At 52.1% G+C, this 26,600-nt stretch overlaps 1 protein-coding gene across 1 annotated transcript; it reads right to left on the minus strand.

The window, feature by feature from the left end:
* PTPA (protein phosphatase 2 phosphatase activator) lies at nucleotides 1-26,376 on the minus strand. The gene is made up of 10 exons (XM_054284009.1): nucleotides 26,281-26,376; nucleotides 24,181-24,281; nucleotides 22,949-23,035; nucleotides 18,002-18,127; nucleotides 17,136-17,253; nucleotides 15,597-15,696; nucleotides 14,612-14,736; nucleotides 14,032-14,132; nucleotides 9,515-9,622; nucleotides 1-4,569 (listed from the first exon to the last, which is right to left on the minus strand). The coding sequence occupies exons 1-10, from the start codon at nucleotides 26,303-26,305 to the stop codon at nucleotides 4,495-4,497; spliced, it is 966 nt and encodes a 321-aa protein (XP_054139984.1). The 5' UTR covers nucleotides 26,306-26,376; the 3' UTR covers nucleotides 1-4,494.
* Nucleotides 26,377-26,600: the final 224 nt, after the last annotated feature.

Below are 26,600 nucleotides of genomic sequence, written 5' to 3' on the forward strand. Positions count from 1 at the left end.
TTCTAATGAGGGATTTTGATGTTATTTATTATCCATGTTACAGTTGCAACTGGGAACATGGGGAGGGGACTCATTCCAATTTTAGCGACAACTGCATTAATGCCCTGCACAGAGCCGGCCCATGTAGACATTCTCAAGCCCAGGCTTTTTATAGCAAGCAGAAGCAACCACTCCACCCCCTGAAAGGCCTTTTCCAACCTCCAAAACCTGCTTACAGCCTTGTGCTCCTCACAACAAGCCTATCTCCAAGCTGATGATGCCCGTCACGGTTCAGCCCTCGCTGAATCTGATGTGGATACAGCCCCTTTTTCAATTTGGCTCGTCCTAGTTTGAAGTTTGGCACAATTTTACAAGGCCCTGTGTGTCCCCAGGAAGTTCAAGGAGTTTTCTCCAATGTCAATGGCAAGAGTGCTCATCCACCGAAGGGGAAGCAAAGTTAAACGATGAAGATGTCTCCTCTTGGATATTAGAGCATGAAATGACCTCCAAAAGCCCTGTTAAATTCTACCTCTGAGCCAGGGGAGTCCTTGTTGAAGCAGCAAGAAGATTCTTTGAGCTTCTCAACTGTACAAGGTTTCCACCAGCACGCTGGCAGCAGGAGAGTTCAGGTAACTTTAGCAGTTATCATTAACAACCATTTTCACCTCCTCCAACCCATTTCTGCCTCCTTCCCTCTCTCAGGAAGCCAGTGCAGTCACAGGGACACTTGTGTGGTTCAGCACCAGGTCCTTGGGGTACAAAATGCATCTTCATCTTGGCAAGGGCCCGCTCAGATTCTGCAGGTCCTGCTGTGGGGGCTGCTTTGTTTATCCACTCACAGGATCCCAGCACGGCACGGTGGAACTGAGCCACACACCAGGGACAAGTTAATACAGCAGCAATGACATATCAAGTACTTCTGTTTTTAATTCTGTTACTTCTAATTTTTATTCTGTTACTTCTATCTCCACACAAGGCTGCTTCTCTCAGCTCTTACTTCATCACTGGCTGCCATAAGAGATCGCTTCTAAAGGAGGGCTGTGAAGGAAGAGACAGGGCAAGGCTGGCGGCGATTCACGAAACGCACCCCGTGCAAGGCAACAGCTGCTAAACAGCAACACGAACTGGTCTACGTTTGGCAACCCCAAAGATCCAGCTCTGAAAACTGAATTTAAATAAAATGGCTTGGTCAGTGGGCTGAGGGGGAAGATGGCCAGAAACCCACGCTACCACTGCTTCCCCTTCGCTGCGCGTCATGTTCACCGAGGGACACGCTCAAGATGAATTCAAGAGCCTTCAAAGACAACATTTGTGATCCAAGATGACATTTCTGCTCACCAGCCACCCCTCCACACTGCTGCCACTTTTAGCTCACACAGTTGGCCTGTGTTGATGGAGAAGATGTAACCCAGAGACAAGGAAAGGAGCATTTGCTAAGCGCAGCTACGCTACCTTCCACCGCTTGTGAGAAGGTCTAGGTTTAATTTAATCCAGGTCTATTATAAGTCCAACAAAGCTGCTGAACTACACTGATGCTGGAAGTCCCGAGTCAGCTCCTACAGCAGGACAGGAAAAACATCTGAAGGAAAAGGTTCCAGTTCTCACCCTGCCTTAGCAACAAGGCTCAAACATCCTTTGGTTTTAAGAGTCTCTGATCTTCAAGAGATTTGCTGGCCTGGGATCAGGCTTTGCACATCACCTACCTGCCAAACGTCAGATGGGATGGGGGTGGACGCAGCAAAAAAGTTAATAAATAAACCACACAATACAACAGAAAGACACCTTGGAAGGACACAAAGACAGACCAGGTGCACTTGATCATGCAGGTAAATAAAGAATCAATTTTAGTGCAAGCATGAGGTCAACCACCGACACGGCAAGCGCCTCCACAGGGCCTCTTCCCTGTGCTGAAGGCTCCAGCCATTGGCTTCGCTGGCTCTGCTCCCAAAGCAGGAGCAAACCCAGCCTGAGAGAGACCAACACAGTCACCAGTGCAAAACACAGAAACTTTAATTAAACCTACAACACAGGGGGAGGTGGGAAGTGCTGCTTCGGACACGGAGCAGCCCTGGTGCTGCCACGTGCGTGGGCAGAGGAGCTGAGCCCGTGGGGGATGTCACTGGGAGCAGCAGGGAGGCAAAGCAAGTGGCTGCCACGTGACAGGGGCACATCCCAAGCGCGCTGAGAGGACTCAAACAAGAATTAGCTGCTTGACATCCCAAAACCCCCAGCAGGGCAGATGTGCAGACTCGGGCAAGCAACAAACACAAAGCTGTGCGTGAGCCTCCTCCCACCGCCACCACGGGTCCCCAGCCCAGGGACACTGTCCCAGGGAGCAATGCTGCAGCTGCAGGGGAAGGAAGCACCTCTCCACCCTTTTTTGGTGCTGTATTCCACATTCCTGGAGGCCCTCCCATGTATCCATGTCAAAATTTCTACCCATCCTTTTGCATGGAAGCCTCATTTCCACAAGACAACCTGGAGAGATGTTTTCCTGACCCTCAGGCAGAGAAAACCAGGGGCTTTTGCTCTGCCATGGCTGGCCAGATGCTGCACAGTTATTTAAAGCATGGGGACACCTGCCAAAAGACACAGCAAGGTGAGGGGACACAGGTGGAGGCACCATGAGTCTCTGCTCCACTGAAGATGGACTCATCAAGTCCCAGCAAGCACACAGATCTCCAGCAACACTCCAGGAGTGGATCCATTTGAAAAGCAAAGACAAAACACATCCCATTTAGGAGTAAAATGAGACTTAACCCCAGTCTTCCATTTTCATTTAAAATAGAAGTTTATAGTTGTTTCAGGCAGGTCAAAAGCTCCTTGTCCCCCACCCCCTGCCCAGGGCCAAGCCAGGAGCAGACAGGACAGCACCAGTGCCAGAAAGCTCTGCTTCAGCTCTGCGGACATTTCACCACCTCTTAACTTAGACTCTTTTTTTTTCACTCTCCTTCCCCTAAGTGCCTGCAAGAACCTTTACAAGAGGGAGTGAGTAGGTCTGTTAAAAATAATGAAAAAATAATAATAAAAAAGAAAAAGATCACAACCATGTTTCCTCGTCCCAGCCCAGCAGTAAAGCAGTGCAGCAGCAAAAGCTGAGCAGCCTGGCTGGGGGCAGCCCCTTCATGGTCTGCAGGAATGCCAGAGGAAGGATTCCTGCTGCTCCTGATCCCCAGCAAACCCAACCCAGACCTCTGTCCCTGCCACACCCAGCCTGGAGCCCCAAGAAGAAACAACCCCACTGCAGCTGCAAAGCTGTGCACCAGCTTGGTCACGACCTGTGGACAGACAGCTCATCTCAAAAACAGCACCAGCCCTTTCTGCCCTCCAGTGATGCTGCTGGTGTGATCCAGACCTCCTGTCTTACACACACTGCTGCTGGTGGCACTGCAAGTGTGGCTCCCCTGCCTGAGATCCAGGACAGCAACACCAGCAGGGAAGGACAAAGGGAAAGAGCTTTCTACAGGTATAACCTGCTGTCCTGGGCTATTTATGCTTTTTGTTTCCAGCATGAGTATATGAATGCATGAGAAGCTGCATGCTGTCCCCTCATGCTGCCTGTGCTCCAGGGATGTCCCCCTCAAAGAGCTGCTTCATGGGGAAATCCCTTTGCCAGGGGGGTGCCACTACAATTTATGACCAAGCAGGAGCAACCACGGTCACCTTGTGCCACTGAGGCCAGCCCAGCCCCAGAGCAGCAAAGCAGGGGATTGCAGAGGGCAGGTTGGACCCAGTTATGGATGTGTGTGAACGTGTCAGGGTTTGTGCCAGTTCAGAGGGGGCCTGAGCAGTGTCTTTGCATAGCTGTTCCCACAGAGCTGGGTCCCTCCAGGGACCTTGTCTCCAGCTCCAGAGCCAGCTCAGATGCCCACAGCCCAGAAGGTTCCCAGCTTCACCCAAGAGAAGAGGTGCTAGTGAGAAAGGAAGGCCCTCTTGCAGAAGAGGTGGAGGGAGGGCGCTCTCCTTACCCAGGAAAAGGGAGAGATGGTATCCTGGGCTTCCCCAACCCACAGACACTCCCTAAAACTCCCTTTTCCCAGTTCAGACCTCCAGTGCAGGCAGAGCTGGCTGATACAGACACGCACAGGCTCACACCTCACCCCGCGCAGCCGTTTCCCAAAGCAAACAGCAACAGGAAACTCCAATGAAATTCAAAAGGGAAATTGCAGTTACCACTGCCCAACACATACACACGTGCCTTCCTCCCCTCCACACCCCTTTCTCTTGGGAAGCCAAGCAGAGGCCTTTTCTGCAGGGCAGCCCCTTGCTCAAGCCCATCCCCATTCCCGGCAGGGACACAGCGGAGCAGCGCGGCCCCGGCTCGGCCGCTGGCGAGATGTCCCCAGGGTGAGGACGTGCAGGAGGAGCTGCTCCAGGTCCCATCCCTGTGCTTTGGATCTGTGGTTGCCGATGAGGATGTGCAGGAATGGATGGGCTGGGTGGTGAGGAGGGGTGAGGGGAGGAGGAAGAGCGCCGTGCTGTGCCTCCGCTGCCTCGGCTCCTCCTGCGGTCTCCTTAAGATGTCACAGGCTGGATGGGGAGCAGGCTGCCAAACTTAAAGTGCTGGATCACAGGAAACTTCTCCAGGCACTGCAGGAGGAGAGATAAAGAGAGGTGAATTCAGGAGACATTTCCACCTTACACACACAGCCTGAGCCACATCCTGCCCGCAGGGTCAGGGTTCGGGGCCACGCAGCTCAGACAAAGGCAGAGGATCAGCCCCATGTTTTCCCCCACACATTCCAGTCAGGCTTCTCAGGCCAGTAGCACTTCATAATCCCATCCCCTTCCCTTCAGCAGGAGTCATTTTCTTACTGAAATTCATTATGGGGAGGCCTGGAGCATGAGCAGAAGCAGCATGTCTATGTCAGCAGCTTTCTCCCTCAGCACTCTCCTAGCTCAAGCTGATGTCTTTGAAGAGTTTCACTCTACAAACACTGAGAACTGCAGAATCCCCTGGGGCAGAGAGACTCTCCCCTCCAGGCCAGGGCCAACACTCTGGGTTTGAGGCACCATTCTGCAGCTGCAAGGCACTGCCCAAACTGCATTCCAGACTTCCAGGTCTTTGATGGACAAGCACCAGTGATTTTGCAGCCATAGTTTAAGATATGATCCTATTTCTAACAACCCCTCACCCCTGAAATTCCCACCTCCCATTGAAGAGTAATGGATCACAGGGCAGTCACACAGACCTCTACAAAGCAGATCAGCTCAGAGCTGCTTCCTGCAGCTACACCAGGGCCCTGCACAGGGTGAGCAGGGCTGCAAGGGCACAGCCCCTTCCACTCAGCAGCCAACAGCAGGAAGGTCATGGACTGTGGTCAATAACGTCAGAGTTTGCCAGCACTTGTCTGGCAGAGCCACTCAGAGCTCTTGTTTTTGAGTCACTGTAGACTCAGACTGCCCAAACCTCCTGGAGGGCTCAGAGCAGGCTCCACTCCATCACACAGAGCTCAGCAGAGTGTGTTCAGCCATGATGTGGTTACAACTCTCCATAGGCAGAAGTCTTGTGCTCTCCACGGGGCCAAACTGGACTTGCTGCAGTTTTCTGGGGCTGGAGAGGAAGCTGTGTGCTGCAGACAGCTCTCACCCCAAGGCAGGATCAGGCACAGGCACCCTGCCCTCATGCTGTCATCATGGGCAAGCAGGAAGATCAGTGCCCAGAAGCCCAGGCCTACAGTAATCCCTTTGGAGCCAGAGGTCAGGCAACTGGTTCCAAGCACCAGCACAGTGGAGCCAAACAAGTTTGGAGGTGATGAAAGTACAGCATGGCAGCATCCATCCAGGGGAATAAGAGCCAGGCAGAAAACCACAACTCTCCATGGCAAGGAGAAGTAAGTCCTGTGAGCATCAGGCCATGTCACCTTCAAAGCTTCCTAATGCTCAGAGCTGCTGCTGTCTCTCCACACAACCACTTAGACAAACTCTCAGAGGAAGCAGGGCTGGGTAACACGGGCATGAGGGGAGAGCAGAGAGAAATGAACACTGGAGATGCTGACAGCTCAAAATGTCAGCCCAATTAGCTCCAAGGAGTCCCATGGAAGACCAGACTGGTTTGGGCTCCAGATGAAGAGACTGTACCACCAGTGGGAAGAAGGGGTGTCCATTCCATGTTACACATCACCAGCTCAAGAAGAGACAAGCAAGAAATTTCTCCTCCTCTATTCAGAAGGTCTAGCACAAGTTTACTGAATTATCAGCTGTACAGGGCCTTCCTTGCATCAGCTGTGGATGAAACTGTACCCAACTCAACTGCACCCTGCTCAATTTCAGGCTTATTTCTTCTTGCCATCATCTTGATCCCACTGAAGGTCTGCTTGGGACTCAGCTGGGGAGTAGATTCATGCACCAAGTCCAACCTTTAAAGATGGAACTGGGACTAGATTAGTTACAATGGAAAGTATTTCCTGACTGACTGCAGAGGAGGAAAGGTCAGGAGACTCAAAAGCAGGCTCAGGGGAAAAACATCAAGGCTGCTGCTTTAACCACACTCTATTCTGTCAACTTCTTCACTTGCCTTTGATGGAGAGAATAAGAAAAGTCCATGGACTTTCAAGCAAACACCTTCACCCATTATATTATAAATAGACACATTTGGGATTTCATAAACACACAGAGTTGAAGACACGTTGTCTTCAGTCTGCTGCTCATCTGCCCTGGAGTGCCTGGATCCAGACCACAGCTCCTGGACACACAGACACACCTGAGCTCTGTGTCAGCTGTTTAAAGCCACCCCACAGAGGAGACAGAGGAGAGATAAAGCCTTTGGAGTGCTTTTCAGATGAACTAGGTCTGGGGGCTGCCCCACTCCCACCAAGTGGGATTTCTCCTGGTCTGTTTCCAGCAAGTGACCCCCTCCCCTGCTGCTGCCCCCACTCAGTCCCAGTCCTGGCCAGCACCATCCAGCACCCAGCACTTCTCAGGCACCCCAGGTGTGTTACAGAGCTGGAGCCTCCAGCTGAGTGTCTGATTTCACCTGATCCAATTGCAATGAGTGATCAGAGGGGCAGGGAGAAGGGAGGAGAAAACAAATAAAACCTGAAATCTTGCTCTCACTTTGCCAGTTAGACAAAGCAGCACCACAACCCCAAACCTTCCTCTCTTTGCCATCACATGCCCCAGGCTCTGCCACAGAAGCTGCTGTCTTGAGCTGGACAAACACCCATTTGAGGGGTGCTGCTGACTTCTCTTCTGCTAATGCTGGCAGTGGCTAATTGCAGAGAGACTGCACTGGTGGAGGCTGCACAGAGAGCAGAAATACACCAGGAGCCAGCAGAAAAGAGACAAGGTCTCCAGCAGTGACTTTGTGCCTGGCCTGAGACACCCAGATGGATTCAGTTTGCAAAGGATGAAGATTAAGTGACTCCCAACCTTGTGTCACTCCCAGAAAATCAGTCTAAGAGATCCTCCAGTTGCAAATGTTGGTGTAACCTGCAGGGCCAGGCACACCATCACTGAAAGCTCTGTCCAGCCATGCTGCCCTGTCCACATCCACACCCCTGTCATCCCCCAAGCCAAGGAGGAACTGACTGAGCCAACAGCAGGGTAGATAATACCCCAGAACAGATTACATCTAAAGATATATCTATTGTAAAGAACCCTAGGGACCCCTGAGCAGGAGTGCCCCCTCTCCTCTGCCTATCCAGGTGAACACAACTTCCATGCCATGGTAAGAGAGGACAACATTGCACAAGGATCATGTTTTTAGGATTAGTCCTTTAAGACCTACAAACATTATCTGAGGAAAAAAACTAAATTTAAAGCTCTTTAGTTGACTCAACATTTTTTACACTTTAGCCTAAATTAGTACCATTACCCTTCCTAGCAACTTTTGTATTCTCCCCTTGACACAGCTACATCTCAGATATTTCTAGAAACTTACCAGTACTGGATCCAGCATTTTCACACAGAAAGTCACCTGCTAATCAAAACAGACTGAGGCCTTCAGAAAAGACCATGTCTTGGGTGCACATAGAAGAGCCAAAAATCTCCCAGTCTCTAGAGAATCCCAGTGCTCTCTCCAGCCAGGGGACAGGTAGATGTGCCAGCACACACTGGCCACAAGACATCAGTGAATGTGTGCTCATCACTGCCAAGCTTCTCCAGCCACGTACAGGTGGGAGCAACCATGGCACAGGGCATGTGGGGCACCAGGCAGGAGCACATGAACATCCCAGGCAATGTGGGAGCCAGGGGAGCACCCAGCTTGTGAAAGAACTGATCCAAAGGAAAGGAAGGACCACAGCAAGGCTGCTGAGGCAGCAGCAGACCACACTGAAGCTCTAGGTCTTAGGACACTCCTGTTTCACTATGAAGGCATTCACAGTGCTGTGGTCTCCCCTCAGCTCTCACAGCTTAGGCTCCAGCTCAGGGTTTTCCAGCAGGCAGTGTTGGAGCTGCAGCCACGGACGGCCCCCTCTCTGAGCAGCCGCCCAGGGACAGCCCCCTCTCTGAGCAGCAGCCCAGGGACAGCCCCCTCTCTGAGCAGCAGCCCAGGGACAGCCCCCTCTCTGAGCAGCCAGGCAGGGCTCGGCCCCCAGCCCCACTTCTCCTCTTTGGAGGCTGGGAGGAAAACTGAGCTGGGGGCGGAAGGAGCCAGCGGGGCTGGGAGTGACACCTCACAGATTAGAGAGGTATGTGGCCTGGAACCTAAACACAGGATGTGCAGCAGAGGAAGGGCTGGGGGAGGGAGCGGCCTCAGGCACAGTTAACCCCTTGGTGCGCTGGGCCTGAGCACAGCTCTGTGTCCCAGCTCCCAACAGGAGCACGGCTGACACCAGCAGCACTGCAGGGTGTGGGATTGATTCTTCCAGTCCCCACCCACCCGGTGCCAGCAGGGAGTTCCACCATCCCTGCTCTTCCACTGCTTTAGTGCAGCCAGTGAGTCCTGCAGAGCCAACACCATTCCCTCTGGAGGTTCCTGTCCTGCTTCCTCCAGCCCAGGGTTAGCCTGAGCAGGAAGGAAGATAAGGGAGAGCCAAAACTGCCCAGTTCTGCAGGTCAGGGTTCACCAGGAAAGCCTGGGGCAATGCCAGCAGAGCTGGTGGGCGGAGGGTGGCCAAACCAGAGAAGTGGCTGTGGTCTCACTGGGCTGGCACATGGCATGGATGGGGCTTGTAGAAAGGATAAATCAGTAGGAAGCATTCAGCCTGCTCTGGGGCTCTTGAAACATGGAATGGTAATTTAAAATAAGTCTCTTCTAGCTGGTAAAATGGTGGGCCAGAAGAACAAGCAGGTCAAGATGTTAGCCCTTATTTGGAAATCTGCACTTGCACTGTGGTAAGACAAGACATGGTAAAAGTCACATTTGCAAGGAACAGCCACTTTGGGATTGGTTTTGGGGCAAACACGAGGCAGGAGCTTCCTTCCAGCCAGCAGCGCCTGAACAGCCAAGGGCTCCCAAACCACAGTCAGCAAGGAGTAGCAAATGGCTGTGATGGGGTCCCCACACCTGGAGCAGCACAGGAGCTGACCCAGGGTGCTGTGGGAGAGCAGGTGTGTGGCTGAGCAGCCTCCCCCTGCCCACAGCACTCACCTCTGCCTTGTACATGCGGATGAGGCCCTGGTTGACCTTGGACCAGGAGGGCACGGCGCTGATGTTCCAGAGCTGGTTGGAGTGCTCGGCAAAGGGGCCTGTCTTCATCTGAAAGAGACCCAAGCACAGGGCTGAGGGAGCTGGGCCAGCCAGGAAGCTCGTGCACCAGCAGTGACTCATGCTCACACTCTCTCCAAGCAAACATTCCCACCAAGCCCAGTGACCCACGCAGCAGCCACCTCACTGCGTCCTCCCTCCCTCCCGCCCTGCTCCCTCCCGCTGTGGCCACATCACATGGAGCCCTGGCAATCCAGCTCCCCTCCTTCCCTGATAAAATTAAGCTTTTTCCTGCCACGCTCTCCTAATCAGACCTCCTTCTGCACTCCTCCCTTTCAATGAGTGTATTAAAAAAGCCCCACATAAGTCCTGTTCTTCCCCCGAGTAGAGCTTGGCTCAACGCTGTTCCTATTCTACCCAGAAACCTCCCAGTTCAGCACTGCTGGGCTTTCCAAGAAAATGACTCATTCCCCATTCAGATCAACAACAAGCAGCAGCGACAGCCATCGCTGCCTTCCCTGAATACAGAGGGCAGTGCAGGTTGGCAGCAGCTCTGTGTCCACAGCCCACTCCACACCTGCCTCTAGCTGAGGAGGGCTCTGGGGGAAGCAGGAGCAGAGGGGACATGCTCTCCAAACTAGCTCCAGAGCTGTGAGCTGCTGCCTTGCAGCAGATACTTTACATTTTTTTTCTTTTTTTTTTTTATACTCCGCTGTTTCTCCTCCCAGGGCGAGGGGTTTGGAGGAGGGAGGGCAGGAGGGAAGCTGCAATCAGGGGCAGTTGCATGTAGATTCCCTGGGTGGTTGTCTCTCCTTCTCCTCCACGAACAAAAACAGACCCTCAGGGAGAGAAAGAAATACAACACAGCCACTCTGACTGAGGGAAGTTCCCATGACATCAGAAACCACAAGGCCGAAGCTCACGCTAGAGAGGAGCGTGGGGAGAGAGGAATCTCTTGGACTCTCATTCCCGACCTGGGGCTCGAACAGCTAACCCCTTCCCTCTGTGCACGCACAGGCCTGGACAGAGGGTGGGAAAACGCCTCCAAAACAACCTCTCTGCTCGCTGAAAAAGCAAGCAGGGCCAATCAATGTGCTTTGGGAAAATGCTGCTGCCTTTCTGCAATGCCTGTGTGACACCAGCCTGCAGCAGAGGAAGAAAGAAAGAAAGAGGGAGAGGGTGGGAGGACCCTAAACCTCCCTGTTTGGAGGGTGATGTGCTTCAAACCCGCTGGCCTTGGGGCTGGAGCAGCAGGGGGAGCGGGTCTGCAGCTCTGCCTGGTGCTGGGAGAGCAGGGGTGCATCTCCACTTCCCCTCGGAGGCTCCTGTGAGCTGGGGATGACAGCTGAGCCGCTCCCTGTCCCCTCTGCCACACGCTTCCCTCGTGGGCACGAGATGAAACGTGCACACACACAAAGCACGGCGTTACCCAGGGCCAGGATTTGGCACCCAAAGCAGCGGCTGCCAGGAGCTCTGAGCCATCAGAGCCTCCCCTCCCCACACAGGAGCTTTGGCTGCCTGGGTTTTGACTCCAAACCTTCCTTCCCCTGGTGTCACCGCCCTTCACAGGGGCACAGCTGCCATCAGCCACCACCACTGTGCTCTTGTCCCCTTCCCAAGGCAGGGAGAGAAGGAGGCAGGCACAGCTGGCCAGTCCCAGCTCATGCCCACTGTGGCCCTCCTCACCCAGACACCCAGCAAGGGATGGCTTGGCCATGGTTTCAAGCTGGGGTGGGAAAAATAAGAGGGATGAGAAGGGGAACAACAAAAAAAATCATCTCCTTCCAGCCACAAAGGGCGAAGAGGGAGAGCTGGGGGGAGAGCGAGAGGCGGCGAGCGCTGCAGTCCCGCAGTGACCCCAGGGGAACGGAGTGAGTCAGAGCAGCCATATTGAGCAGGAAATTACTCACAGACGTGGCGTTCCTGCCTCTCGGTTCCCAAGAGAATCGGCCTTTTGTAAATGGTTCCTCTGTCAGTGCAGGGGGGAGGGGGACGGCTGAGGCCGTGCTTTCCTGTCAGCTCCTTCCCTTCCAGCAGAAACCCGAGCCCTCCCTTCCCAAATTTAGAAGCCAGATTGAAGCTGAAATTCCTGCTGCCTGCCCTGAGCTCTCAGAGGAGCATCTGGGCAAGTGCACTGATCCCCCACAACAGCTGGGGTGTGCCCAGCTCCCCTCCCTGCACACCCACAGGCAGCCCTACATCACTGTCCTCTACAGCCTGTGTGGCAGGCAGCACAGGGATGCTCCCAAACCCTCCTCATCCTCACACTTTCAGGTACCACACATACACACCCCTTTGGCAGGCAAAGGCAGCAGCAGGGGAACAACTCGAGTCCCAGCCAGCTCTGCAAACCTCACCCTGTCCCAGAACCATATGTTCAGGTCCAAACCCACCCTGCAGATTTCCCAACATCAGGTCAGCTCATGCAGAATTCAGTGCTGTGCTTGGGCGCTCCTCTGAGGAGGATGCTGTGGTGAGCTCAGCCTGGACATCATCTTGCTGCTGCTTTAAAAGCCTGAGGTTTAAATACACACCACAACAGCGTATATTCATATTCCTGAAACATCACCTGGGGGCTGAGAACACTATCTGCTCAAGAGAATATTCTCTCAGTTGACAGCAAACAACCTTCCTCAGTTGTAGTCTGAAACAAAACCTGCTCTCATGTCGGCAAGACCCACTATGGGAACTGCTGTGGTGTTTGTTACATGTTTAACACCTTTAAAGGAGAGCTGTTTCCAGATTACAAGCTCAGAAGAAAATAATATTATTCATTTATTGAAGTCTTTAATCCCTTCTATCTTTTTCCCCTGCTATTTTGTTTTGTTGTTGATTTTGGAGAGAAAGCATTTGGAGGGCACTGAGGCTGCCTCGCCCCCCCTAGTGGCAGTCACGGCCTTCCCGGGAGCTTGGGAGGCAAAAACCCCAAGATTTAAAAGGAAAATCTTCATAAAAATGAAGCAGTAACCCGCACGGATTTGCACTGAATATTCCATGGATTTGGTGATGCAGGTTGCTGCTGTCCCTTTCAGCCCGCGGCAGGAGGGCCAAGAGGGCTCCCTGCCACCAGGTGGCACTGGGGATCTCGGAAGAAACACTGAATTCCATGATTCACAACAAATGTGCAGAAAAGGAGCTCAAATCCCTTATTTGAAAAGCCTACTAAAAAGCTGACTTTCTGCAGGCAGAAGCAGAGTGACCTGAAGCAGCAGGACTGTGCTGGGTATTTTAAACATCACCTGTCAGCTGGGCGCTGCAGAATCTTCTAGACACGTTTCAAGAGATGGATGTTTTTTAACAGGCCAGTGCGCTGCCTGGATATCACAGAGGCCTAAACTAAAATAAATCTTTGACCATCTTGGCTCCTGGTTTCCTGTCCTCATCTTGATCTCTTCCACCAGCACCTCTTTATTACCCATGGTATGATTTATCTTGGCATTAAGGGTTAAACCCTGTGAGGTGCTGAGTACCAACAAACCCTACCAGATTTAGCAGGACTTGACACAGCACCTCCTGGGGTTTGGGCCAAAGGCTCCTATAAAGATTTCCTACATGAAAGGCTAAGTTCATAGTCTGTAACCTCCCTTCCCATCTATTCACTAAATTAGAGAGGCAGGGAAGGGGGAAAGTGAACAGAACAAAAGGGAAGAACTGCACTCTGTCCTTCAAAATTAATCCCATCAACTTCCTCCCGCCAGAGACAAGAAATCCCTCACCACAACAGAGTGGGTAGCTCCTGCTCTCCCTGTCCAGACTGTGCAGTGAGGGAACTGGGAGAAACACAGCCAAATCCTGCACTGATGCTGCAGGCAGCAAGCCATGAGCTCCCTCACTGAGAAACAGCCCAGGGCTGCCAACGAGCTGAGCATCACCCACCCCTCTCCAAAGGGCCCTGCAGTGCCTGAGCAGAAACAGCCCTGAGAGTGCTGCCAGCTGGGGAATCTCTGCACCACCTCTGCTCTAGGTCAGCTGCAAATAAGGGGAATTTCATGGGCAACTCTTTTAGCAGAATCTGGAGGAGACAGAGCAGCACAGAGGTTTGGGAGCCTGCCCTAAGGCTGCCAGGCAGCACCCAAGGGCTGCAGGGAAGGGAGGTTATCTTGGCAAGCCCAGTAATTTTGCAGCTTCCCCTTCATCTTCCTAGTGCATCTACAGGAACCAGTCTTCTCCATATAAGCTCCCACTGACTGATCCAAGTGATGATCCAAAGTTATTTGTTTGCACTTGTTACAGCTCCCTTCAACTACAATCCACAGCCCATCCAGCTTAATTACACTTTCTTCTCAACATCCCTGTCTCAGCTCATTCAAGGAGAACACCTCTGCCATGCAACAATGGTTCATCTGCACAGTTCCATGAGAGCAAACAAACAGGCAAAGGAGGAAGAAAAAAAACACTGCCAGAGCCAAGTATCTAATGTCAAGAGAATGTCCCTGTGGGACAAACCTTCCATTCCTCACCTCTGTAATGAAGAGGATGCACTCCAGGAACATAAAGTCCTTATGGTTTTCATTTACCACCTTCTCATCAACAAAGTGCCGAGGCTCCAGGCTGGGATGGTCTAAAAAAAGAGACAACAGGAAGTAACCTGTATGGTAATCCCCCCTGAGACCAAGTTCAGCCAGGTGGTGTGCTGCCCCTCACCCAGAAGCACAACCCTCTCTTTAAAAGGCAGCACAGAGTTGTCCCTTCTATCTCATCTCCCACTCCAGTGCCTCTGCAGGGACAAAATTCCACAGAGCAGAAACTGCATTTTTTAGCATCAAAACCAAGATTCTCCTTTTAAAAAACTTCATTGCAGTCATTGCAATAAAGACAGAAGTACTACAAAAGGAAGCTTTCCATCTCCCAGCCAGCTTTAATTGGATAGCTGAGGTAAAAAAAAAAAAAAAAAATCCAAGCCCCAAACTCTCCTGCTGTATTATACACAAATCTGACCTATTTGAATTTAAAAGTCAGCCCCAAGTCCCATCATCTTTACAACCTAGACAAATGGGTTGTAAAGGGTAACCCAGGACACAAGAAGATTTTCATTAGTACCTATCAGCTGGGAACTGCCCCATATGAAAGGCAGGAACTGGAAGTCATCCAAGCCCCACACGCCCTGGCTGCCAGCAGGTTCCATCCTGTAGGTTTTCTGCAGTTTTCGCATCACTTCCAGGTACCTGAGACCAAAGAGAACAGGAAGGGTTAAGGTAGGGCCTTCTCCTGTCTTTGACTTTTGTGAGGACAAGAAAAACCAGTTGGGGAAAGGACACAATTTGTCACTTGTAAGCAGGACCCCCACACACAGCACAGTTCACAGAATATATATTCAGCTTTTGCCATAGAATGCAGCCTGATGGTACCTAACACCAAATGCACAGAGAAATCCAGTGGCAGGGGTTTGTTTTATCTGCAAAGTCTTATAATTGTGCAGATCCTTCCTCATCCCCGCTGTTATTTGAAAACATTGACACTTCACATCCCTTCACCAGCTTCCAAAAGAGCACAGAGTTTTCTACCTTACAGCAATCACTACTTCCACTTTTCAGGTGGAAAATTGAAGCTGGAAATACTATAGAAGGAAATTGTTTCCATGCCACCAAACAGTGATACAGCTGGGATTAGATCTCTGGACTCCAAACACCCATTCCACCAGTTTCATCACTACCAACTCTACCTCCTGAGCTGGAAACACATCTAGAGGAGCAGTGGAGGCCTGCCAGTTGCATAGATTTTTTATTTTTGATGCCTGAAGAGATGTTAGATCCTCTGATCAGATATTCCTGTCTATCACAAAGCACAGCCTCACCCACAGAGTTCAGTAACTTGTGCTCCACTAAAGTAACTTTCCAGAAGGGCACTCTGCCTCTGAAGACAAGGAGCCATCACCTCTTTTTGAGACAGTTATAATGGGTCAGTGTACAGTCCATTAAAATGTACATCTGCTCCTAATTTTGTCTAAAATTGTCTTCAGCTTTCCCATTCTACCCTTCCCCCCAAACAGCCCAATACTCCAGCCCTTCTCCTCCCATTACCTCACCTGTTAAACACTTTGAAGACAATGGCCATCTGGTCATCCACTCTGAGCACACCGATTTTGCAGAGGCAGCACAGAAAGGCTGCAAATGCAGCTTCGTGCCCTGGAGTTAAAAGACAAGAAGAGACATGACACAGGTGTCTCTGGCCCCCAGGACAACCTTTCTGTGGGCACCACAACAGCTCTGCAGCAATCACAGCAGTCACAGTCCCCTCTCAACCCTGTTGTCACTGTTAATGCCATGAGCTGACAATATTTCATCTCCCTGCAGCACCCATCCAAATTATACCTTCTAGACATTCATAAGGTGATCATTAACTTAGAGAAAAGAAGTTCTTAAGGGAAAACAGCTCCAACTGGGCATGCTGGGAGCAAGGCAGGGACTTTCCCAGGAGCTTGGCAGAGCAAGGGAAGTGGAGCACTGCAGAGTCATCTGCTTGGAGGATGCAACAGAACCTCACATCTGCAAGCAAACAGATTTCCTCCTGCTACAAAAATATCTCTGTGTTGGAAGGATGCAGATCCCACAACACTGCCAGGAACAGTCTGTCCCAGAAGGAACTGGGATCTCAGGCTAAGCCTCTGCAGCTTGGCCCTCCAGCTAACAGCAAGGAAAAGAAACAACCAGCACACCCAGAAATGTCTTTAAGTGGGAAGGACCAGGGAAGAAGGGAGAGTACAAGATGAGCAGTTCCACACTATGGACAGGGGCAGCTCCCAGTGTAGGAACAAAATGCACCCATGGTCTGGACACTGTGAGCTGGGACATGGGCCCCTGGCTTGGGACACACGGGATGGGAGGAGAGGCTGAATTCCCTTCTCTGAGCTGACCAAACCCCATCCAGCCTTTCCAAGGACAACATCTCCCCCTGGTGCCAGTGAGCCGCAGCCAGCACTGCACAGCCTCCAATCCTTCAGCCTTTACCCACAGCCTCCTCTTCCTCTCCCTGCCCAAGTCCAAAGCCAGGTTTCCTTGCACTCATCCTGCTCTCCTGCCCTTTGGTGAGGACACAGCTATCCTCCAGAGAGGAGCAGAGCATGCAGACAATTCTGAATTTAGTTCTCACTGAAGCCTGTGTGGTTACTTCACCTGCAATTCAGTATCTCCTCATCTGCTTCTAACTTCAGATTTCAAAGTCCCTCTGTAAGCAGTGATTCCCTTCCAGGGACCATCAGACCATTGTGATGTCCCTCTAGGGACACCTCCTACTGACCATGAACAAGGTTCTCACTCTAGTTCCAATTCAAGCTAGTATATTTTATCCCTTCAAACTGTCTGCTGCAGGACTGCTGCATGCAGTGAAGCATGTCCTACAGCTCATCCCAGAACAGCCTGGTTCCCATCTCCTTGGATGAGATGTGAAAGGGTGGCACAGCTCCAGCTCTCAGTCACAGCCCACACAGGGCAGAGGGGTGAGGGGGCCCTAAAAAGAAGATGTTCAGTTCAAACTGGTCCTAAAAATAGTGGTAATGATGTATTTAAATAAACACAGCACCCAACTCCAAAGGTCCCTTCCTGACAAACCCAGCAAGCCCAGGTACCTGTGCCATAGTCAATGCGGGTGGAGTTCCCCACGGATTCCTTCAGGTACACGGCCACTTCTGGGGCAGCATCAGCCAAATGCTTGGGAATCACTGCTGACACCAACTTTTCTGCCTCCTGAAAGACACAAAAGACTCCCCTGGATGAGCACAGATCTGTCACAGCTCCCAGGAACAAGGCACCCCGTGCTCAGATGCTGTCACAGCGTGAGAGCTGCAATGGTGCTCTGCAATGCCTGGAGGTAGCATGAGGGAGGAGCAAATTCTCCTCTTGGAGGAGTCATCTCCAGAGATGGAACAAGTCAGGGAGAGCTTGTCCTGAGACCTATTCAGGCCACACACATTCTGTAGGACAGAAAAGCCTCATCACTCAAGCACATTGAACCAGTTACCCAGTGAGCCATCTCCAGGACAAAAGCACCACTAGAGCAGCAGAGCAGCAGCAAGGCCACTGCTGTTGGGAGTGGGGCTGTGCCACCTCCAGAGCTTGGTGCAGGGCAAGTGCTCTGAGATAAAGGAATTAGAGCAGTTTTCCTTGATCTTTCTCTCATTTTATTGCCCACACAGTGGGCAATTACAAAGCAAAGGAATTCCTTGGGCTTGGACAGCCCTTGTGACACACCAAGAACTTGGAGACCCAGCCAAGAGCATTTACACGGCCCATATGCTCTCACAGGAGGAAAAAACAGCACCAAGTCTATGGTAAGTGATGTGTATCAAGGGGTGGATCCTTCAAGGCTTATCTGAGCAATCCCTCTGTGAGCTGCTTGGCTGGCACACAGTGATAGAGCCATCCTCCCACCCTGCTGGGCACACTGCCCTCTCTGGGAGCTGCAGGTAACACCACACAGCACAGACAGGCTCACCTGGTCCAGTTTGGCGTACCAGGTCCTGAAGGCTTTGTTCCCAAAGCGAGAAGGTTGATCCACGGGCGGGGTTTCATCGATCCATCTGTCGAGGGTGTTCAGCAGAGCCACCAGCTTTTCAATGGGCTACAGAGAGCAAGAGGGTGAGGGGTCACAGGGACATAAAACAGAGCAGCCCCTCAGTCTGTGACATCTCTCCCCTTGATGGGAGTCATTAAAGCCCACACCATGGTTCCCAAGAGAGGCAAGTGCAAATGGGCTGCACCAATCCTCCTCAAAATGCAGAGGGGGCAGAAAAACCATTTTTCCCTGCAGGGGAGCAGTCCAGTACAAAGCCCAGCCTGAGGCTGACTCCTCAGTCACCCACACAGTCTTCCATGAGCTGTAACAGCACCGTGCTGCAAAATCTCTTGGAGAAGAGCTGCAGAACAGTTCTCACAGGACTGAGAGGCAGGGAAGGGACCTTCAGCACAATAACTCAGGCTCAACATCTGAAGGGTCCTGCATTCCCCATAGGATAAAGAACAGCACATATACAGTGCCATGCATCCTCACCACTGGCTGATGATATGATTTAAAGGCCCTTCTCAAGGCTCTGATAATTGTCCTGAAGTGTCTCTTAGGAACCAGGATTAGCAGCTGATGCTGTTAAACCACGACACATTTGTACAGCAAGTCAACCTTGCCAGCACGAATCCTGTTGCCTCAAATTCCTACCACCAGGCAGCTCCAGCCCAGGGACACCCATTGCATGGGGCAAAATACAACCTACCCAGGGGAGGAGGCAGCCTGGTTAGCCCACCAGTGCTCCCATCAGAACAGGAATGAGAAGCTCTCAAAGAAATGTCTCAATTCAAACACAAAGCTGAAGGGAAGACAGCAACAACAGCAAGACCACAGCCATGTTTCTCACACCCAGTGCTGGAAGTGAGGGACCCATGAGGAAGGAAAAGAGGTGCAGCAGATGGCACAGCACAATGTCTCCAGCTGTGCTGTCAGACCAGAGCTGGCCAATGCACACAATCTCCCTGCCTGGCCCAAATGCCTGGAGAACAGCTACACCCCCCCATACCAAGAGGCAACACCACAGGCAGCACTTTTAACAGCTCCAGACAGTTTCAGCAGGCTCTGCTGACAACTGGTCAAGCCTGCCAGAGGCTCTGGGATTCTCCCTGCCTGACTCCAAGCAGCTGGAGAGACATCAGCCACCACAGCAGCTGGCCAGGCCCCGGGCAATGTAGGCTCCTCTGTCTCTGGAGGGGATTCCTCCTTCAAGGGGACAAAGAGGACAGCAGGAGCAGCGGCTGCTTTGACTTTGCTGGAGGCATCGACCGTGTGAAGCTGCCTGGTCTCCTGGGCTGTGGTTCAATTCTTCACGCTGCTGTCGGGAGGACAAGGAAACAGCAGAGCCCAGCAAGTTTGCAGCCCTTGAAGTGCCACTCAGAGGGGGTGGGCAGAGCCAGGCATGGCAGAGCTGTGCTGCCGCTGAACCAGCTGCAGGTCACTCCTGGGTGAAAGGGTCTCATGGCAGACACAGCCCTCCACAGACAGTGACTCCTGAGGTGCCACCCCAAGGACATGGCGGGATCCTCCCACCCCAGGACCTCAACATTTGGCCACTGAGCCAGACCAGAGACTGGGACAAGACCTGAGCACACTGAGAACACAAAAAAAAGGACAAGACAGCCTAAAGCTCTGGGTAACCCTGAAGGCACTAACAGACCAGTGCCCCACATTCATGTGGACCAAAGCTCCCTCTGCATCAGCTCCCTGCTCCCAAAACACTGTAGGAATCAAACACATTCCCACTGCACTGGGCCACGTTTGGACTCAGCCCTACTCCTTCCTGGCTATTGCATTCCCCTCCAATTAAGCAGCAGCATCCCCAGCACTGGGTTGCATTAAATAATTAAATCGTGCTGGTGATTTATCCGCCGGCACCAGCAGCTCATTATGAGCAGCCACCGTATTTCAAACCCCTCCACGAGCACTCGGTGCTGCCTGGATAAATGGCTGGCATGGACCAGCTCCTCCCCTGGGGAGCAGAGAGCCCAACCTCCCCTTCCCCACTCGCTGCCTTTAAAGGGATTAAAAGCCCAGCCCCACTGAACACGGGAGAGCAGGACCCAGCTGCTGGCTCAGCCACATCAATAAATAATTAAAGAGCTGAGGCTCATTTTGGGCTCAATGCCCTTTGAAAAGGGGGTAACTAAAAGAAGCAGCTTCCCATTGTCCAGCAGAGGAAGCCTGTACATCCAGGGCTGACCCCTGTGGGGGAGAAAGGAGCTTATGGGAACACAGCCATCAGCACCACTGCAGCCTGTTTTGCCTGGCTGGGTTTTTAAGCTCTATTTTTGCTTTACCTTTTCAGTGATCAAAGCAAGGGCAGCCTCCCCCCTGCTCTCCTTGCTCTTCTCGTTGTGCTGATTTTGCATCTCCTTGACCCTGAGTCTGCCACCGGTCCCAAAGGCAAACCACAGGGCTTCCTACAGAGCACAGACCTGTCAGCAGCTCTCAAGAGCAGGGGCCAGGCAGACAGAGGTGCTGAGGAGGCATCACGGCAGCCAAAGCTGCCTGTGGCAACCAACTCTCCCCCTCTGGGCTCCTCAGGCCCTGTCAGAATGGGGAGCTGATAAAATCAGAGCCTTTGCTGCTTCCCCCACTTCCTTCCTGGAAGCAGAGCAAGCCACAAGACCGACCAGTTTCCCCCAGTGCATTGGGCTGGTTGACAGGAAGATCTGCTCCTTGCATGGCAAAAATTAACCTCATCCTCCTCACTGCACTGCACCTCTGATCCAAGGCTGCAGCCCCAGCAAGTTGCTGATGGATCCCCAGGTAGAAAGCACTCCCTCCAGGAGGGGAAGGCAGGTCACAGCCTATCACTCACACAACCTTGTGCCAGACACAGTGTCTGTGCCAGAGCCTGCTATCAGTGCCTGTCAGCTGCCTGCAGCAAACCCTGGACAGCTCCACACAATGTGTCAGTAGGAGCAGAGCAAGCTCAGCAAGTCTCCAAGGGGCCTCAGCCCCCACAGATCCAACAGAAAGGTTGGTATCAACACACACTCTTTGGAAACCACTAAGCTGCCTCTTTCAAAGCACAGCACACCATACTTCCATTTTTTATTCCATGGCAAAGCAACAACAGTAAGTCACAGAGTGGATATGCATTCAGCAGGAAGGATTTCAGGAGGTCATTTGCCAAAGGAAGGTGTCCCTGGCATTTGATCAGGGAGGAAGGTGGGATGGCACAACAGCACATTGGTAGCAGGTACAGCAAAAGAGAAGAAAGCTGAGCAGAGATGCAAGAAGAGGCCACGAGGGGCTGAGCCTTTAAAAGCACAGATAAGCAGTTTGATCTACAAAGGAGCCTGTGTGAACAAGCAACCTCATCAACAAGACAACCCTGGGGATGCTCCACCTGTGCCTCAAGTCTCAGGCTCCTGCTCTCCTCAGTGTGCAGGGAATGAGATTTGTTCCCTGCCACTTCCCAAGCAGCTGGGATTGTGTCTCCTGTTTGTTACTTGGACTGGGACCATGGATGGAAAACATTCCCTCCAAGAGGGCTCTTCTGCAGACACAGCCCTGGTACAGCTTTTCCTGACAGCTCAAAGGGCTTGTGAAGAGGGTTGGGTTTCCTCCCCCACCTTTGTTTTGTTCATTTTTAATGCTTTGTTTCCCTAGAAGTGCTCTGTGAATGGTTGGGAACAAGCTAGATCATGACAAAGACAAAATTCAAAGGTGAAATGCAAACAGCAAAAAGCAAGAGCAGCATTTGACAGCAGTTTCTACTTAATTGAAGGAACAAAAGAGGGGCACAAAGCCTGTTAGGGAGAGACTCATTATCCCTGATCCCCTCCATGAACTACAGGGGAGTTTCTCATTCACACTGGCTCCTGGAAGGGAAGGCTGGACTCAACACAGTACTTCAAACATGCAGACTGGATTAAACCCCACCATCAGCTGCCTTCCCACACCAGAATGAAGCTACAAACACAGGGCCCAGTCTGCTCCCATTTGGCCTAGATCTTTATACATCACTCTCAGCTTTCTTGCACAGCCCTGATCAGTAAAAACGTCTCCAAGAATCTCCTCAGTGCAGCACAGACCAAGGGAGGGGATTCAGTGTGCAGCAAGGAAGCAGAGCTGGTGGCCAGTGTGTGCTCTGGCGATTGGCAGCACCCAGAGAGCCCTCAGGGCAGCAGTGACACCACTGAGGCTGCCTGCCCTTTCCCTCTGGCCCTAAGAAGGTGAACAGCCACTAAAATTGGCTCTGGCAGCAGGGAGGGACAAGTGACAGCCACCTTCATGCAAAGGGAAAACCAGGTGCTTTCTGCTTAACACCTTGGAAGGGGAGATCCTGCCCCACAGGTTAAATCTCCCAGCCCAGCCCAGCAGCCCTGAGAGCTCTGCAGGCCCCAGGACCTTTAGCAGGACCCTGGGCAAGGCAGGTGCAGCTGTGACACACCTTGAGGTCACAGCTGTCCAAGCAGAGCTTGCACAACTCAGCTACAGCCTGGGCTGAGGAGATGGGTGCAATTAACACAGTCTGAGCAGGGACAGGGAGAGAAGTGGTTTGAGAAGAAGTTTTTGCCCATGGGTTTTTGTACAGAAAAACCACTTGGGGGGCAGGAATGGCACAGACATCCCAGCCTTCTGCCTGCAACCAGGAGGGAATATCACATCTTCAAAGCATCACCTCTGCTTCTGCCCACTTTCTCAATTTCCCATCCACCAAGCACATCCAGAGTCTCTGAATCCTGAGGGGAGGATGGCACCCTGATATTTGCATCCCCAACCATAGCCCAACCACACTCAATCTCCCTTGGCTCCCACATAAATTACTTATTCATTCCTCATCCAGGAAACACTCACTGTAGAGCCAAAAAAAAAAAAGTGAAAAAAGGCAGGAAAGAACTAACAAGGGGATCCAAACTCTTGTCCTACCTCTGAAACTTTGTATTCACAGGTCAGCTTCTTGCCCCTGACACCTTCATTCAGAGTGAGGATGAAGCCCATGTAGTCTGCATATGCCTGTGAAAACACCAAGAGGGCAGAGCTTTAGGGAGAGCCCAGGGTCTGTCAGAGCACAAAGCACAGCACAGGAGCATCCTGCACCCCAAGGGAACCTCTCCCAACACACAGCACTGCTTCCTTGGAGACATCCAGGGGTGCAGGGCTTGCTGTGAAATTGCTGCTCTTTTTGGCAGCCCCAGAAGCAGTAGGCAGGTGGTGACTGCAACGCTGCAAAAATTACAGGAAGGAGAATCCTAAAAACGCTCACACTGACCCCAAAATCATTCCCCCAGCTCCCATCAGGTCAAATTCAAACTCCTCAGTTCTGCAGAGTCTCAGCTGTGCCCAGGCATTGTGTTCTGCTCCTCCCAGACCTGTGCTTTACCTTCCCTTTCTCCCTTGGACTCTTCCCCTGTGCTCACAAAAGGGAAGTGGGAGACAGCCCAGGCTCCTCATTCCCTCTCTCTTTAGATTTGCTGCTTTGGAGGCATCCAGTGCAGCTCAGCAGCAGCACACTGCCACTTCTCCCTCCCTGCCTCAGAATCCTGACCAGGAGCAAGTCCTTAAACCCAGGAGACTGAAACTGGAAGCTGCACCCAGAGGTTTGTCTGACACCTGGCTATAACCTCAGTTTCCCTCAAGACATCTCTCATCAGTCATCAAGCAAGAATTTGCCCCTAAGAGGTGGGACAAGTCTGGGCCAACACCCCAATCCCTCAAAGGCAGAGAGGGCAGAACCTGCTTGTTCCACCAGCTCCACACAGGCTGTAAACAAAAATTATCCAGGAAATTGAAGGGCTCAGCTCCAGAGTCCTTTCCAGAGCAGCACAGAGGGAAGGAACCAACCCAGGCTGGTGCTACCAGGGCCAGGCAGCAGAGCCATGTTTAAGGTGAGCTCAAACAGGGCTGGGTAAATCCAGTTTGGTTATAAAGCACAGGCCAGGAAGGATGAAACAGTCACCAGCTTCTCATCCAGCTTGCTGGGAGGAAGCAGTAATCACTACTGCCAAGTAATTTTCCTACAAACAAGCACCAACACAAATTCAATTATTGCCCATTCTCTGCCCAAGCCTCCTTTACTTCCTGGCTGTTCCCAGATCAGACCTGGCTGCCACCAAAAGATCAGCAGCATTTCCCAGTATTCCATGTCCCCAGAGCCATACCTGAGATCGTTTCCACTTGGCCATGTCAGAAACCACATTTATCTCCTTTTTGGGGACCATGAAGCATTGCTGGACAGGAGGAGCCACCTCCTCAGAGGTGCCTGGGAGATACAAAAAAAGACATAAAACAGAGGCACTGGGGAAGGAGAAATCCTTTATTTTTATTACTTAGAAATGAGCTTTATTTCTCAGGAGATATAAAGCACACAAATCCGTCCCAGCTGGGCTGTAATCTCTCCAAGTCCTCCTCACCAACATCCTCCTAAGGACACTGCAACCCTTCAGACAGAAGCATTATGTCTGTTTTCATTGTTAAAGATGCATTTCCCATTCACAGAGAGACTAGTGCAGGAGATAAAAGCAATATCCAGCCTGTTTAATTATTTCTGTCTAGTGCAGCCAAGCCTCAGGTCATGCTGAAGCACTGAGCTCTCCTACAAACTAACTCTGCCTTGTTTTTAAGTGTCAAGCCTGACCTTCATTCCTCTAAAAGGATAATTCCTGCATGGACAAGCTGGAGCAGTGCAATAAATGCAGCCCAGAGTCACAGCTCTGGTCCAGGCAGCACCAGGACTTGGGGGATGATGGGCACAGCCTCTTCCAGGTGGAATCTGTGAAGATTGTTTCATTTCAAAGCCTAGGATGTAATATTTAATGCAAATGGGAGTTGCTAATGAATTAGAGGGGATCTTTTCCCCAGTATCCAAGCCCAGGGCTCAACCTGAAGAACCAGAAAAGTTCACAGAGATTTAAAGTAATTTGTATTATGCTCCTGTAAGTGCAACTTTAATAGGAAGAGGCTGTGCAGAGAGCACTGTCAAAGAACCTGGGCACTAATGTCAATTTATGAATTCTGTCAGAGTCACTCAGTTCACCTTTTTAAACCCAGAAATCTGCAGGCATTTATGCAGCACCAGCTGCCCTGACACACTCCAGCAACTGCTGTCCCCAACCCAGCCAGTTCAGGCACTGTCTCCCTAACAAACCACCAAACTCCAACTCCTTAAAATATCATCAGCTGCATTTACATAGAAAACACCACCCAGAAGCATCAGCAGCCTTTTCCACAATGCTCTCTAGCAGGCAGATCTGATTAAAAGGGATCCAAAGTCCCAGGAAGCACACAGAGTCCACTGTAGATTTGTCATACAACCTTGGACAGTTATTGGACTTCTCTGCCTTTCATATTCCCCATGCACGGAACAAATTCAGCCTCATCTCCTGCCCTGAATGTTGCAATGTTTGGTTAATTCCTGCAGAAGTTACAGCAAAACTTCCAGGTAGGAGGATGAGAGGAACAACATGTGATGAATTTAAATTAAAGACACGTGTGTCTCTCTTCTGAAAATTCAGCACACAACTCACAGTGACTGGCACCACAGCAACGCAGCTCTGCTTTTAAGAGTTTATAACATGAAAACAATGAAAAACGCCCAAGCAGTGAAGTGAAAAAGCAAACACTGATGTGTCCATCAGCACAAGTGACACATAAATCCCAGGGCAGTGTCCCGATCTGGGTGTTTTCCATTAACAGAACTCCCTCTCTTTGTGTTTGTTTCTCGGCCATCACTGCTTCTGACCCACACTTTGTGCAATTCCTCTTGGTGAGGAGACCAGGAACACTCAAGAAAGGAAACAGTGAGGCTGCAGGGGTTACAGCATTCTGGGATGAGTACACAGGAGTCCAAGCCTCCTGGTATGATGGAGCACAGCTTTATGACGAGCAGCAGCTCGGGCAGAGGAGGAGTTCCTGCCAGGTTCGTGTCACGGTGTGAGGAGCGGGAGTCAAAGAGAACCAGCCACAAATCCAGGCTGGGGGTCACAGGGATCCCCGATCCAGAGCCTCAGTCCCAACCACCAACCTCGCCCTGGGGTGGTGCCAAGACTCGGGGCCCCAGGTTCTTCACACCCTCAGTAAATCGCCCCCTTCCTCCCCCTCCCCGGGCCGGGCGCTGCTGCCGCCGCCCCCCGCAACCCGGGCCCGGCACCCCCGGAGCGTGGGCCCTGTACTGGCGCTCCCCGGCCCCGAGCACGGCCCTGAGAGGCAGAGAGCGCAGCCCACAGCACGCTGGTTCCCAGAGCCCCCCGGGCGCCGCTCACCTGCCCGCCGCTCGCTCTCTGCCATCTTCCCGCAGCCCGGCCCGGCCGCCCCTCACCTCCCACCTCCGCGCACGCCGAAGCCGCCGGCGGCCATCTTTGAGCAGGGCACGCCGCCCGGCCCTGTCGGTCCCGGGGCTGTCACACCGTGGAGCGGCCCCTGCCGGCCACCGTCGTGCTCACGCCGCCATGTTTGTGTAGGGCGCGGCCCTCCCTGCCCATACCGGGGAGGGACGGGTGTGCGCCGAGGGCAGCGGAGGGGCGAGGGACAGGACCCTCCTCACCATCTCCCGGAGAAGGCAGCGGAGAGAGGGCCCGCAGCA

This window comes from Melozone crissalis, unplaced genomic scaffold (genome assembly GCF_028551555.1).
Source record: "Melozone crissalis strain CALT ecotype California unplaced genomic scaffold, PUWL_Pcris_2 ptg000041l_1, whole genome shotgun sequence".
Lineage (NCBI taxonomy): Eukaryota > Metazoa > Chordata > Aves > Passeriformes > Passerellidae > Melozone > Melozone crissalis.

Excerpts from the sequence above, each read along its gene's own strand:
- PTPA (XM_054284009.1), bottom strand. The coding sequence starts at position 26,305 with ATGGCAGAGAGCGAGCGGCGGGCAG. Across the intron at positions 23,036-24,180 it reads CCAAGTGGAAACGATCTCAG|GCATATGCAGACTACATGGG; the intron begins GTATGGCTCTGG and ends GTGTTTTCACAG. Across the intron at positions 14,133-14,611 it reads GGGCAGTTCCCAGCTGATAG|ACCATCCCAGCCTGGAGCCT; the intron begins GTACTAATGAAA and ends CTCTTTTTTTAG.